Source organism: Phyllobates terribilis, unplaced genomic scaffold (genome assembly GCF_046119375.1).
Source record: "Phyllobates terribilis strain yellow unplaced genomic scaffold, ASM4611937v1 Scaffold_2__4_contigs__length_985480577, whole genome shotgun sequence".
Taxonomy (NCBI): Eukaryota; Metazoa; Chordata; class Amphibia; order Anura; family Dendrobatidae; genus Phyllobates; species Phyllobates terribilis.
Window position 1 is genome coordinate 435,204,333 of NW_027362762.1, and position 14,442 is coordinate 435,218,774.

Here is a 14,442-nt window from a genome sequence, read left to right on the forward strand (position 1 = left end):
TGGTTTTACCATATTGTGTGCTGGAAAACGGAAAAAAATTGTGCGAAAAAAATGCAATTGCACAGTTGTTTTTTGGGTCCTTTTTTTACCACGTTCACTGATTCTAAAACTGACCTGCCATTATTATTCTCTAGGTCATTACGAGTTCGTAGACACCAAACATGTATAGATTCTTTTTCATTTAAGTGGTGAAAAAAAAATCCAGTTTGCTAAAAAAAAAAAAAAAAAAAAGGCGCCATTTTCCGAGACCCGTACCGTCTCCATTGTTCGGGATCTGTGGCTAGGTGAAAGGCTTATTTTTTGCGCGTTGAGCTGACGTTTTTATTGATACCATTTTGGGGTAGATCCGATGTTTTGATCGCCCTTATTGCATTTTATTGCAATGTTGCGGCAACCAAAAAACTTAATTCTGGCGTTTACAATTTTTTTCTCATTACGCCGTTTACCGATTGGACTAATTTTTTTTTATATTGATAGATCAGGCGATTCTGAACGCGGCGATACCAAATATGTGTGTGGGTTTTTTTTTTAATTATTTTATTTTGAATGGGGCGAAAGGGGGGTGATTTAAAATTTTATATATTTTTTATTTTTTTAATATTTTTAAAAACATTTTTTTTACACTTACTGCATGCTTCAATAGTCTCCATAGGAGACTAGAAGCAGAAGTTGTCTGATTGCTTCTACTGCATACAGGCGATGAACAGATCGCCTGTATGCAGGAGAAATGCTCCTGTGCTATGAGCGCCAACCACTAAGGAGACCACTAGCGAGACATGACAACCACAGGGGTCTCTTTGCAGACCCTGGGTTGTCATGCCAACCCATCGGTGACCCGCGATCACGTGGTTCACGGAAGCTAGAGATTGACAGCGGCATTTAAGTAGTTAACAGCCGTGGGTGGATCGCGATTCCACCCGCAGCTGTTGCTGGCACATGTCAGCTGTAAGAATCAGCTGACATGTGCTCGGTTCAGTGCAGGCTCAGCGCCAGAGCCCCCGCTGAACCAGCCTTTCCGTCCTTGTGTGTACTATTACTGACCAGGTCGGAAAGGGGTGAACCTGCAGATATGGGGTCAAGCTGCAGGTTAACAGCGTTCTAAAGCCGTACGGCCGCTGCACTGAAAACCCAGGTAACCAGGGAAATTAACTTTATTCCTCCCAGCAGCCTCGGGCTTTCAGTCATAGAGGTGCTACTGGCGCGGGTTCAGTCACTGCTCAGTACACCGTAATCATCCACTGTAACCAAACCCCGGCACTAATTAACAGCCGGCTCTACAGCAGGAGCGTCGCTAGGCAGTTAGATCAAAAGCATGATGCCCCAAATCTCCTGAGGGCACCTTGTTCTAGACCGGCATCATATTGTCTTTCCTATAAGTATTTGATCACCTACCAACCAGCAAGATATCTGGCTCTCACAGACCTGCTAGTTTTTCTTTAAGAAGCCCTCTTACTCTGCACTCATTACCTGTATTATTTGCACCTGTTTGAACTTGTTACCTGTATAAAAGACATCTGTCCACACAATCAATCACACTCCAACCTCTCCACCATGGGCAAGGCCAAAGAGCTGTCTAAGGACACCAGGGACAAAATTGTAGACCTGCACAATGCTGGGAATGGCTACAGGACAATAGACAAGCAGCTTGATGAGAAGGGAACAACTGTTGGCATAATTATTAAAAAATGGAAGAAACGCAAGATGACTATCAACCTTCCTCAGTCTGGATCTCCATGCAAGATCTCATCTCGTCGGGTAAGGATGATTCTGAGAAAGGTCAGAAATCCGCCTAGAACTGCATGGGAAGACCTGGTCGATGACCTGAAGAGAGCTGGGACCACAGTCTCAAACTTTACCATTAGTAACACACTACGCCGTCATAGATTAAAATCCTGTAGGGCACGCAAGGTCCCCCTGCTAACACCAGCATATGTCCAGGCCTGCTGAAGTTCACCAATGACCATCTGGATGATCCAGAGAAGGCATGGGAGAAGGTCATGTGGTCAGATGAGATGAAAATAGAATTTTATGGTGTCAACTCCACTCATCGTGTTTGGAGGAAGAAGGAGGATGAGTACAACCCCAAATACACACGGGAATTGTGGGGGAGACATCATACTTTGGGGGTGCTTTTCTGCAAAGGGGACAGGACGACTACACCGTATTGAAGGTAGGATGGATGGGATAATGTATTGCGAGATTTTGGCCCACAACCTTCCCTCTTTCCCTTAGTAAGAGCATTGAAGGTGGGTCGTGGCTGGGTCTTCCAGCATGACAATGACCCAAAACACACAGCCAGGGCAACAAAGGAGTGGCTCCGTCAGAAGTATATTAAAGATCCCGAAGTGGCATAGCCAGTCTCTAGACATGAACCCAATAGAAAATCTTTGGAGGGAGCTGACACTCAATGTTGCCCAGCGACAGCCCCAAAACCCGAAAGATCTGGAGAAGATCTGTATGGAGGAGTGGGCCAAAATCCCTGCTGCAGTGTGTGCAAACTTGGTCAAGAACTACAGGAAACGTCTGACGTCTGTAATTGCAAACAAAGGTTTCTGTACCAAATATTAAGTTCTGTTTTTCTATTGTATCAAATACTTATTTCTTGCAATGAAATGCAAATTAATTATGTAAAAATCATACAATGTGATTTTCTGTTTTTTGTTATTTTTTAAGATTCTGCCTCATAGTTGAAGTGTACCTACTATAAAAATTACAGACCTCTCCATTCTTTGTAGGTGGGAAAACTATCAACAATTATCGGCAGTGGATCAAATACGTATTGTCCCCACTGTAAATGTTTGGCGCCGATAAAATAAAAAAGCTTATACTCCCCTCCCGTGCCAGCGCCATTCCAGAGGTGTCTGCACTCGCATTCCCTGGCATCCAATCAGCGCTGGCGTAAGAAGGCTACTCCTTCTGACAAATGAAACCTCAAGAAGTGAGAGAGCAGCCGCAGCCCTATCTTCCTCTTGATGTTTGATTTGTCGGAAGGCAGGACCAGTGACACCAGTGCTGGGCACCAGGTTCACATGGCATAACAACCACACAAAAGCCCTGGGAACGCGAGTGCTGACACCACTGGAACGACGCCAGCAATACTTTAAAGGGAACCTGTCATTTGATAAAACATTATTAACCTGCGGGTTCATGGCGTTCTGAACCTGTCTGGCACTCGTACTTGGAGCCCTGCTACCGGGAGGAAATGAACTCCATTCACCCAGTCATGGTTGTGGCTCAGCCACAGTTTCAATCACCGCTCTGTGCATAGAGAGTGGTGGCAGTAACCACACACTGACAGCGGTTCTAATGCTGAGCTACTGTCAGTCAGTGCCAGGGTCGCAGTTACTGCCACCACTCTCCATGCACCGAGTGGTGACTGAAACTGTGCCGGCGCCACTCCTATAACTGGAAGCTGAACGCTGCCAGGGGGGGAATAAAATTAATTTCCTCCCGGCAGCAGGGGTCTAAGTGCAGGCGCCGGGCAGATTCAGAACGCTATTAACCTCATATCTGTGACTGAAAGCTCAGGGCTGCTGGGAGGTATTAAATTAATTTCCTCCCGGAAGGCGGGCTTTTAATGCTGCCACACAGCTTCAGAATGCTATTAACCTGCAGATTAATATCTGCGGGTTAATAGTTTTTTTCACATGCCAGGTTCCATTTAATTTTGGTGCTGTGTATATAATGATGATCTGGCCTCCTTTTTTTTATAGAGAAAATAGAAAATATCCTTCAGCAAATCTGCTCCCAGCCAGTGCCGTGACTCCCATCCCTCCCCACATCTCCTCTTTCTCACTCTCACATTTGACCCAGTCACAGAAGAAGACGTCTCCCAGGCTCCTCTCTTCTTCTCGTTTAACTACATGCACCACTGACCCCATTCCCTCACACCATCTCCAGTCTCTCTCTCCATTCGTCACTACTCACCTAACTAAAATCTTCAATCTCTCCCTCTCTTCTGGTATCTTCCCCTCCTCCTTCTAACTCTCTATCATTACTCCGTTATTTAAAAAAAAAAACTCTACTCATCCTGTACAAATAACTACACACCAGTCTCCAATCTCCCCTTCATCTCTAAATTCTTGGAGCGCCTGGTCTACTCCCACTTACCAATTACCTCTCCACTCACTCTCTTCTAGATCCATCGCAGTCTGGTTTCCGCCCTCTATATTCTTCAGAAATTGCACTCATCAAAGTGACTAATGACCTTTTGACAGCAAAACGTAACGGTGACTTCTCTCTGCTCATTCTTCTTGACCCCTCTGCAGCTTTCGACACTGTTGACCACAATCTCCTACTCTCTATGGTTCAGTCCTTGGCCCTCTTCTCTGTCTACACGACCCAAATTGGACAGACCATCAGCAAATTTGGCTTTCAGTACCATCTTTATGCTGATGACACACAACTATACAGTTCATCCCCTGACCTTACTCCACCTCCCCCCTACCCTGCTGTACTACAGAACACCAGTGACTGTCCACAGTTTCCAACATCATGTACGCTCTCTATCTGAAACTCAACCTTTCCAAAACTCAACTTCTTCTGCTCCCACCGTCTACTTACCTCCCTAAATCTGACATCTCCCTCTCCGTGTGTGGCACCACAATACCGCCTAGGCAGCAGGCTCGCTGTCTGCGTGTTATATTTTACACCAATCTTTCCTTCACCTTCTATATACAATCTCTTGCCCACTCTTGTCGCTTGCACCTGAAGAACATCTCTAGAACCCCTCCCTTTTCTCACCATGGAAACAACAAAACTATTCACTTTTGCCCTGATCCACTCCCGCCTTGACCAGGGCTGTGGAGTCGGAGTCGGAGCCCATTTTGGTGGAGTCGGTATAAAATGAACCAACTCGGACTCCTAAAATATATAATAAATTGGGTACAGTAGTTCCATGCAGTTTGTGGGGAATATTTTTTCATAAGAATTTGGGAAAGTTATGAAATGACCTACAAATGTCTGTCCTTTTCCTGACCTAAGGGTCTAGACTTTTAGCTGAGATGAATCTGTGCTACAGTAAATTTATCACTTAAACATGAGCCATGTATGAGGGAGTCAGAGTTGTGGAGTTGGAGTTGGAGTCGGTGTCATGGAAATTGAGGAGTCGGAGGTTTGGCTTACCGACTCCACATCCCTGGCCTTGACTATTGTAATTGTGTATTAATTGGCCTCCCCCTCACTGGACTTCCCCCTCCAGTCCATCCTTAATGCAGGAGCCATGGTCATCTATGTGGCTAATCATTACTCAGACGCTTTTGCTCTGTGCCAGTTATTGCACTGGCTGCTCTATGTAGCGCCCCGAGGGTTCAGTTGCTACAGGGGTATTGCACCTCAACCAGAGGTGTGATATTCCACTCCCAGGTAAGGATGGAGTATGGACCAGGGCTCAGTAGCTGCATACACACACTCCTCATTTCTGGGGGACAGTTCGCAGGTGCTCCCATTTATTGCAGGCACAACTGACCATGTCCCTGGCTGGAGTGGGGAGGGGGGAGAGAACCCAGTGATGTAGGTGCAGAAGGGGACGGTTTCTGGAGCATAGGAAGGAGCTCATTGGTTGCAGGTCACCTAAGCTCAGACACAGAGAAGCAGATAAAAGGTGGGGGCCATCTTAGGAGGGAGGTCAGTTCAGTGGAGTTCAGAGAAGGAGTTCAGCCAGAGAGGGCTGACAGGGAGCTGTGGCTCAGCCTGAGCTCAGCTCCACGAGGCAGGCCTAGGGTGAAGGCCGGAGCCAGAAAGGAGAAGAGGAGAAGGAAGGAAGAAAGGTGGAGAGAAAGAGGAGTAGAAAGGCTCCAGAAACAAGGAGGCAGAAGGGACCCAGAGAGAGAGCAGAACGGACAGTAACCTTTGCAAGCCCGTGTGATATCGGGTGAAGGGTCAGGCCGCAGAAGGGTACCGGATTCCCAAGTTGGTGGAGGTAAATTATCCCTCAGCCAAAGACCGGAGGTCATGATCATCTTTTGGTGCGACCCCCTGCTACACCCACTAGGAAGGCACCACATAGGGTCAGGGAAACCGGCGACAGGTTTCACCAAGAGAAGGCCCGAGGCAGCTGGACAGAAGTGTGGTCACTGGTGGGGCACGAGGGGCCAGAGAAAGGATAAAAGGGAGTCCTGTGCCATACTCCTGAATTGCCTGGGGGTTGACCGAGCTCCTCACCTGGTGGACGCAGCACGGCTTGGGCAGTCATTGCCGGCAGAAGTGACTCGGATAACAACTGTGAGTAAAAGACCCTGGACTGCATCACTGACTCTGTGTGATTAATGCTGCGTCTGCACCATCACCCCCAGCATCCTACTACACTGCCCTGAGGCTACACTCTTCCCGTGGGGAGTTATACTATCTCAGCTGTACACACCATCAGCCTCAGTGGACTGCCTTGCAGCCGGCGGTTCATAATAGCCGCACTCCACGGGTGGCGTAGTCGGACATTCCTAAATCTAAAAATAGACTGCCACAGCATTTGGTCTGACCACCCTGAGCCACGGGATCTGGTTGCCACTACTACCCCCAACATTGCACTGTACACAAGAAGGCCCGGTTCCGGGTACCCCACAGCCCAGGGGGCGAGTCAGCTTTGGCGTAGTCAGCAGGATTGTGACCAACCCGCCACAAACGGGTATTGCGTGCCTGAAAAGAGACTGTTTCACTGTATTAAAAATGGCGCCCGCCCCAGAAGAACGGACGCCATAATGTGCGCACCAAAAGACAACAGGAAGCCACCTCCCATCGTGGGCCAGGTCCCAGAATGGCGCCAAAGAAGGAGCCCGCCCCCAACAGCCATGAGTGCGGCTGTAGAGATGTCCATCAAGGTGGGGGGGCTGCCCCTGAGAGTGATTGTCAGCAAATTGCCCCAGGACCACGCCCAACAGGGGCGGAAAGAGAAGAAAACCACGGGGCAGGGTGTGGTTTGGATCAGTTTCGCCATACCACACCCGGAGATGGAGAGGAGCGTCAACTCCAGCACCCTGGCAAACGGCCTGCTGCAGGCCGAGGCGGCCCCGTACAGCCTCACGGAGCTGATGGCTCAGCTCCCCGCAGAAGACCCTGAGTTCCTGCGGACTGCGCTGGAGGAGCTGGACCGGCGGATGGTCCGAGCGCAGAGGGACGTCGTCGCCGGGTGGAGAGAGGAGATTGCCCGGCGGATCGCGGCCCGGCAACAAGAGACACTGCCAGCACCCGGCAGCGCGCCTGCCCCCGAGGACGGAGAGAAGAGACCGGAGGCTGAGGACGACGCTGCAGAGGAGGCAAGTAAGGCGGACGCCCCTGCCCCGGGTCCTGACACCACCGTAGCCTTACCGCTGGATCCCGTCGCGGAGCCAGAAGTCCTGGGAGCCACTGCAGCTTCCACGCTCCCGCCGCAAACACCTAGGCCGCAAGCCACGAGCACCGTCGCTGGACCACGCCCCCCGTCGTGCCCTCTGACCCCGAGCGCAGAAGGAAGCGGCCCGGTCGCAAGGCCTGACCACTCCAGGCTCCTCCCGACCGTGTGCGACCCCGGTCCCAAAACCACCACCTCTGGGCGCGGACCTGTATGCCCAACATACGGGTCCGGATGGACAGCCCTTTATCTGGCCGCCCGGGTGGGTTAACCCTCGGCAAAGGGGAGGCCTGTCCGCAGAGGCCGGAGCCCTACCTCATCCACTCCTACCCGCTCCGGAGCCCGTGGAAGTTCCCCAGCCCCCGATTGAAGACGCCCAGTATGAGTGGGACCCGACAGGAGAAGACCTCATGGGGTTCTCATAGGAGAAGCGGGCGGCCGCAGCCCGCAGACGGGAGTTCTGTAACCGACATGTGGCACAGTTTGAACGGGAGAGGCGAGCACGGCGACAGAGGCAGGAACAGCTACACGTCCGGAGCGCGGAGCAGAAGATGCGCGTCCGGCGAGACCCCCAGTCTGCGCAAGGTCCCAGAATCATTGGGACCGTCGTCAAGTTCCAACAGGTGCAAGGATGGGGTTTCATCCGGGACCCGACCACGGACACGGATGTGTTCGTTACCTGGAGAGATGTGGAGAGCCACCTGCCAGAAGGCCATCCGGAACGGGATTTGTTTCCAGGAGACTTGGTGTCCTACACCCGACACCGAGGCCTAAAGGGATGGTATGCCCTTCATGTCCAGAGAATCAGAGAGGAGCAGCACCCTGAATCAGAACCCGAATATCAAGAGGACCCGGACGGGTCTGAAGATCAATATGAGGAGGAAGAAGGAGCGTCTGTAGGATACCGCTACTAGTGAGTGGCAGAGTACCTGTGCACATAGTTGCCCGTCAGGGTAAGAGGAACTGTTTGTGTGATACAAAGTTGATCCTGATTGAACTGTTACCTGGCTGAGGACTGAGAGCAGCCATCCCTTTTCCCTACCTGGCTGAAGACTGAGAGCAGCCATTCCCCTTTCCAACCGGCCGAGGACTGGGAGCGGCCAATTCCCTGTAAATAGTTGCGCTTCTTAAAGCTCCCCCTACTGGTTTTGTAAAAGAACTGCAACGTCTACCTCGGGACAAAGTGTCCCTCATGTTTGAAAGTTTGCTGAAGTTTTACACTTAATAGGAAAATGGACACCTGGTCGCAAGTTGCACAGTGGCCAGTGAAGAAAAGAATTTACTAAAAAGAATGTTTTACCTGAAAAAGTTTATATGCTGCTAAAAGAGTTTTATCGTGTTTTATATGTGTGAAGAAAGTCTTGTAATACTTGTTAAAAGAGAAAAATGTGCCAGTAACGTTGAAAGAGAAAAGTGCCTCCCATAAAAGGATGAGTTAACTGGTTATAGTCTTATATGCGAATGCATTCTAAAAATTTTGCATGTTTATGAATTGTCTTTTGCTTTGTTCTAGCCCGAGGACGTGCTGTGGTTTACCAGGGGGGAATGTAGCGCCCCGAGGGTTCGGTTGCTACAGGGGTATTGCACCTCAACCAGAGGTGTGATATTCCACTCCCAGGTAAAGATGGAGTATGGACCAGGGCTCAGTAGCTGCATACACACACTCCTCATTTCCGGGGGACAGTTCGCAGGTGCTCCCATTTATTGCAGGCACAACTGACCATGTCCCTGGCTGGAGTGGGGAGGGGGGAGAGAACCCAGTGATGTAGGAGCAGAAGGGGGCGGTTTCTGGAGCATAGGAAGGAGCTCATTGGTTGCAGGTCACCTGAGCTCAGACACAGAGAAACAGAAAAGGTGGGGTCCATCTTAGGAGGGAGGTCAGTTCAGTGGAGTTCAGAGAAGGAGTTCAGCCAGAGAGGGCTGACAAGGAGCTGTGGCTCAGCCTGAGCTCAGCTCCACGAGGCAGGCCTAGGGTGAAGGCCAGAGCCAGAAAGGAGAAGAGGAGAAGGAGAAGGAAGGAAGAAAGGTGGAGAGAAAGAGGAGTAGAAAGGCTCCAGAAACAAGGAGGCAGAGGGGACCCAGAGAGAGAGCAGAATGGACAGTAACTGTTGCAAGCCCGTGTGATATCAGGTGAAGGGTCAGGCCGCAGAAGGGTACCGGATTCCCAAGTTGATGGAGGTAAATTATCCCTCAGCCAAAGACCAGAGGTCGTGATCATCTTTTGGTGCGACCCCCTGCTACACCCACTAGGAAGGCACCACATAGGGTCAGGGAAACCGGCGACAGGTTTCACCAAGAGAAGGCCCGAGGCAGCTGGACAGAAGTCTGGTCACTGGTGGGGCACGAGGGGCTAGAGAAAGGATAAAAGGGAGTGCTGTGCCATACTCCTGAATTGCCTGGGGGTTGACCGAGCTCCTCACCTGGTGGACGCAGCACGGCTTGGGCAGTCATTGCCGGCAGAAGTGACTCGGATAACAACTGTGAGTAAAAGACCCTGGACTGCATCACTGACTCTGTGTGATTAATGCTGCGTCTGCACCATCACCCCCAGCATCCTACTACACTGCCCTGAGGCTACACTCTTCCCGTGGGGAGTTATACTATCTCAGCTGCACACACCATCAGCCTCAGTGGACTGCCTTGCAGCGGCGGTTCATAATAGCCGCAATCCACGGGTGGCGTAGTCGGACATCCCTAAATCTAAAAATAGACTGCCACAGCATTTGGTCTGACCACCCTGAGCCACGGGATCAGGTTGCCACTACTACCCCCAACATTGCACTGTACACAAGAAGGCCGGTTCCGGGTACCCCACGGCCCAGGGGGCGAGTCACATACATTATAGGATCCAGTTTAAATTGCTTGTTCTCATCCACAAAGCTCTCCACAGCGCAGCACCCCCCTACATCTCCTCCCTCATTTCTGTTTATCAGCCTACCCAATCTCTGCGCTCCGCAAGCAACTTTCAACTAACATCCACACTAATCCTTACCTACCACTCTCGACTTCAAGACTTCTCCCGAGTTGCACCTATTCTTTGGAATGCTCTACCCCAAGAAATTAGTACTAACCACAATTTACCCAGTTTTAGGCGCTCCCTAAAATCACATCTGTTTAGGGCGGCCTATCACATTCCCTAATTTATTATTCCTTTTTATATTTAGCCCACTCACTATTTCTCTGAACATAATTCTCCATCAAACTCCACCGCACCCAAAAGCACTACCAATATTGACTGGTGACTAGCTCATTCATCCTTTATCTATCCCCCATTCCCTCAAGATGGCTGGGCCATCATTGTAAATAAGCAGCTGTAATTTGTGTCACCTCACTCATGGTCATGAGTGTTAACTTGGTGTGATTTTTTCATACTCTGATACTGTGAAATGAGAGAGTGCAGTGTCACTAGTGAGATCACATGATATGTGCAAAATCCCATGAGACTACACGGTATACCATCTCCTCAAACCATCACTGAGGAACATGCATGTTCATTACCAGCATGCGAAGCTTGTTTGTGTGCTATGCCAGCTGCTGATGCTGTGTCCTTCCGGTCAGAGCCGCATGTCCTGTATTCTCTTTGATATATGAGGCCAAATACAATATTTTTTTTCTTGTGGTATGTATTGACGTTTTTTGAGTCACATTCAAAATGGTACCGGCAGCGCAAGAATTTGTGCAGAGTCAAAATTGGCGTTTATTTTAGTGGGTACCCCTTTTTAGCACAAAAAGTTGCATGTTAAGCAAAAAGTCTAAAAAGTTGAGAAAAATTCACTCGGGTGATTGGTTGCTGAAGTACTTTTGTTCAAAAATGTTGTGACCTTTTAAAAAGTTGCATTTGATATATCAGTCTAAAACATCTGGAAAATTAACTGAACAGCAGGAGACAACTTTAAAAGTGCCGAAAATCATTTGATGAATTTGTTGCAAATCAAAACGTCAGTAATTGAGAGCTATTCACAAAAATACACTGGGACAAGTGCAAAGAAGAATCAAGCTCAGAGTGCACCCTCACATGACCTTTATTCAGGTCTTGTAGAGATACCCAGAATAAAAGCTTCCGTCCGTTCTAGATCATAAAATAGGTTCTCCTCTTGGGTGTATTTTTAGATTAATATGTCAAAATGGCATTCCTTGAGAAGCGTTCTGCCTGCCAGCCTGTCACCATAGTGCAGATCTAGTGTTGCACCATTTGATTGCTATCAATGCACTGCCAAGTAGCTACAGCCTTTTATATGGGGTTGAAAGAAAGTGCACCCCTAGCAACAAGTCTGTTTGGGAACACGCAGGTGCCAAAAAGGTTTGGCAGTCCCAAAGCTTACTTTTCTTTCATTCTTACGGCCATAGCCAGATAGTGTTGTTTTCTTTTAGACATGCACTGTGCATTATAGTAATATTTGTATCAAATATAAATCTGTCTTTTTATTTATTTTACTTACTGCTTATATATCTTTGAAAATCGAAATGTTTAATTGTTTAACCAAAAACGAGTTTCTCTTAGGGTACGTTCCACTAATTTGCAACAAAATCAACAGCGGCAAAAAACCCTGTGGATTTTGTTGCAAAAATGCTATGGTGTTGTCGTACATTTTACCCTGGGATATCTGCATTATAAATTCATATACTCCAGAATTAAAATTTTCATGAAGTCTCTTTTAAATGCTGCTACCCGCATTGAAAAATCTGCTGCATATTTGCCCTATGGGAAAGTACCCTTTGGTTGAATTGATCTTTTCATGAATATTTTTTTCTGCTTTTTATAGCACAAAGGTTTTCGAGATGTACAAACTGTTGAGCCAGAGACAAGTTCATCAAAGTCTGAAATAAACCCACGCAAGCGCCCGAGGGAACATGATCAGGAATCCCCGACTTAAATTCAGATCTCATTGACTAAGCAACATCTGGATTTCTTGAAACACTCTTTATAAACAAATGACTATTTTTATATAATTCTATGAATTGCTTATTTAAAAAATACTTGTGTACTCACTTACTGAAGAATGAAAAGACCAAAGACCATTACATATATGATCACCTGTTACGTAAAGAATGTTACATTAAAGTCACTGTACAAATTAGACTAAAGTCGGTGGAACCCACCGATAGGGTGTGACAATCTAATGTGTATGGGGGCTTCCAGACTGTTCCTCCAACAGATGATGTCGGGCAAGAGAATTTTCTAGCCTATTGGATTTCCAATAGGAATTCTTTTGGCCTCTGTGGAGATAAGTTTCTGACAGATGAGTCTAGTAGGGGCTGTCTCATAGAGAACATAGGCGTGATCAGCCCAGCCGACCATTTCTGTGTATAAGGGAGTTGGAGAAGATGCCCTTCAGCCAAGTGATTGTTTGGCTGAAAGCTATCTAATGTGTATTGGGGTCTTAAAGGGATCTATCAGTGGGTTTTTCCTATGGCATCTGAGAGCTGTATGATATTCCAGCAATATATCACTTACTGGACTTCTCGGTGCAGTTTTGATAAAATCCCTGTTTTCTTTGCTGTAGATGTAGCAGTGGTGTGAATTCTGAACTGTGTAAAACTCCACACACCCCTGATTGTCAGCTTGCTGTGTACACTGTACATTGTCAGCTAGCTGTCAATCAGTGGTGCTGGCTGGGTTAAACTGATTAGCTGGACTGGCTGGCATGTGAGACCTAGTTCAGCAGTAATAATCTCCTATTAATAAACCACTGATTGTATTGAAAATATAGCAAGCTGCTGAGCAAGTGACACATTCTTGAAATCAGGCTGTCTGGCCCTACATTATGCTGCTCTCAGATTACATAGAAAAAAACTGCTGACATATTCCCTTTAAAACTTTAAGAGTGTTCTTTGAAGATGTTGCACAAGATTAGAAAAAGTTCTTTTTCTCACACATACAGCGCCACTCTATTTCATTACGTACGTTTGCACTTCAGCTTTATTTCATTGAAGGATTGTGAGTTAATAATACCATCCTCATGGAGAAAAAAAACAGATCCTTTTTCTTCAAAGGAAAGTTATGTCATAAATGTAAACCTTTTAATGGTAATAATGCTCAAAATCACTAATATGGTTGTTCGTCTGTAAATTGTGCTAAAAATATTGTTCTTTTGGAGTAAATGTTTATTACTAATTCTATTTCTGAGTTTTCATATTGACCTATACGCATTTCTTACAATGATGGTAGAATTTTTTTTTTTTCGAAGTACACATTTTGAGGGTAATAATCTAATAAACATTTGAACATGGAAACTTCTTTTACAGTTTCATATATAAAATAAAGAAAGCCCTGTGACCATATATAAAATGAGGTGTTTGACATAAGGAAGCTTGAAACCTTCTTCTATCCTCTTTATTTCTATGTAATGAGCTTTAACCTCTTCCTTCCAAAGCCTATTTTCATCTTCCAGATAGAGCCCCATTTTTCAAATCTGACGGGTCACTTTATGTGGTGATTAACTCTGGAATGATTCTTCCAATCCCAATGATTCTGAGATTGTTTTTTCTTGACACATTGTACTTTATGTTAGTGGTAAATTTATGTTGATAAGATTTGCATTTATTTATAAAAAAAATATTGGAAATTTGGCAAAATGTAGAAAAATTTTCAAGTTTCAAACTTTAATTTTTTATGACCTCATAACAAATATTTTTTAACTATTGTGTGAAATGACTAACCTTTCTTTTTGTCTAATTTATATCAGCATCATTCTGAAATGCAATTTTATTTTGTTATTAAAAGGGTTAATTTTAACAGCAATATTTCATTTTTTTCAACCAAATTTACAAAATTATTTTTTTTACAGACCTATTCAGAACCCCACAAAAATTACCCAATTTGTTTGGGAAACTACACCATACCAGTGTGTGGTGGTTCACAAAAATGTGTGACTAAATCTAGGTGTCGGGATCAGAGCACACAATAAGGTGTTGCTCTGCTGGTTACGCTCACCTGGTTGAGTTGTGACAGGTACAACTCCTATGTAGGTGTGACACCCCAGGGGTCTGGTTGCCACAGTGATAGAGATATTACATCTGAGAGCAGGTGGGAGGTCTCTTGGTCAGGGATCCTATGCATGCCACACCTCCTGCCCAGTCCTGGGAGGGGAAGAACTTCCCCTATATAAACCTAGGGC

At 46.8% G+C, this 14,442-nt stretch overlaps 1 protein-coding gene across 4 annotated transcripts in view; it reads left to right on the forward strand.

Annotated features, from left to right (window-relative positions):
- The window catches only part of RAD51C (RAD51 paralog C), an 84,812-nt gene extending 70,584 nt beyond the window's left edge, over positions 1-14,228 (forward strand). The window contains exon 10 of one of the 4 annotated variants that reach the window (XR_012283123.1): positions 12,088-12,164. Coding sequence is in view for 2 of the 4 variants with exons in the window: in XM_073665367.1 (XP_073521468.1) it covers positions 12,088-12,198 (111 nt within the window). In the remaining 2 variants the exon portion in view is untranslated. Of the gene's footprint in view, positions 1-12,087 lie in introns of all 4 variants that reach the window. The other 3 variants (XM_073665368.1, XM_073665367.1, XM_073665364.1) reach the window with 3 other exon arrangements.
- Positions 14,229-14,442: the final 214 nt, after the last annotated feature.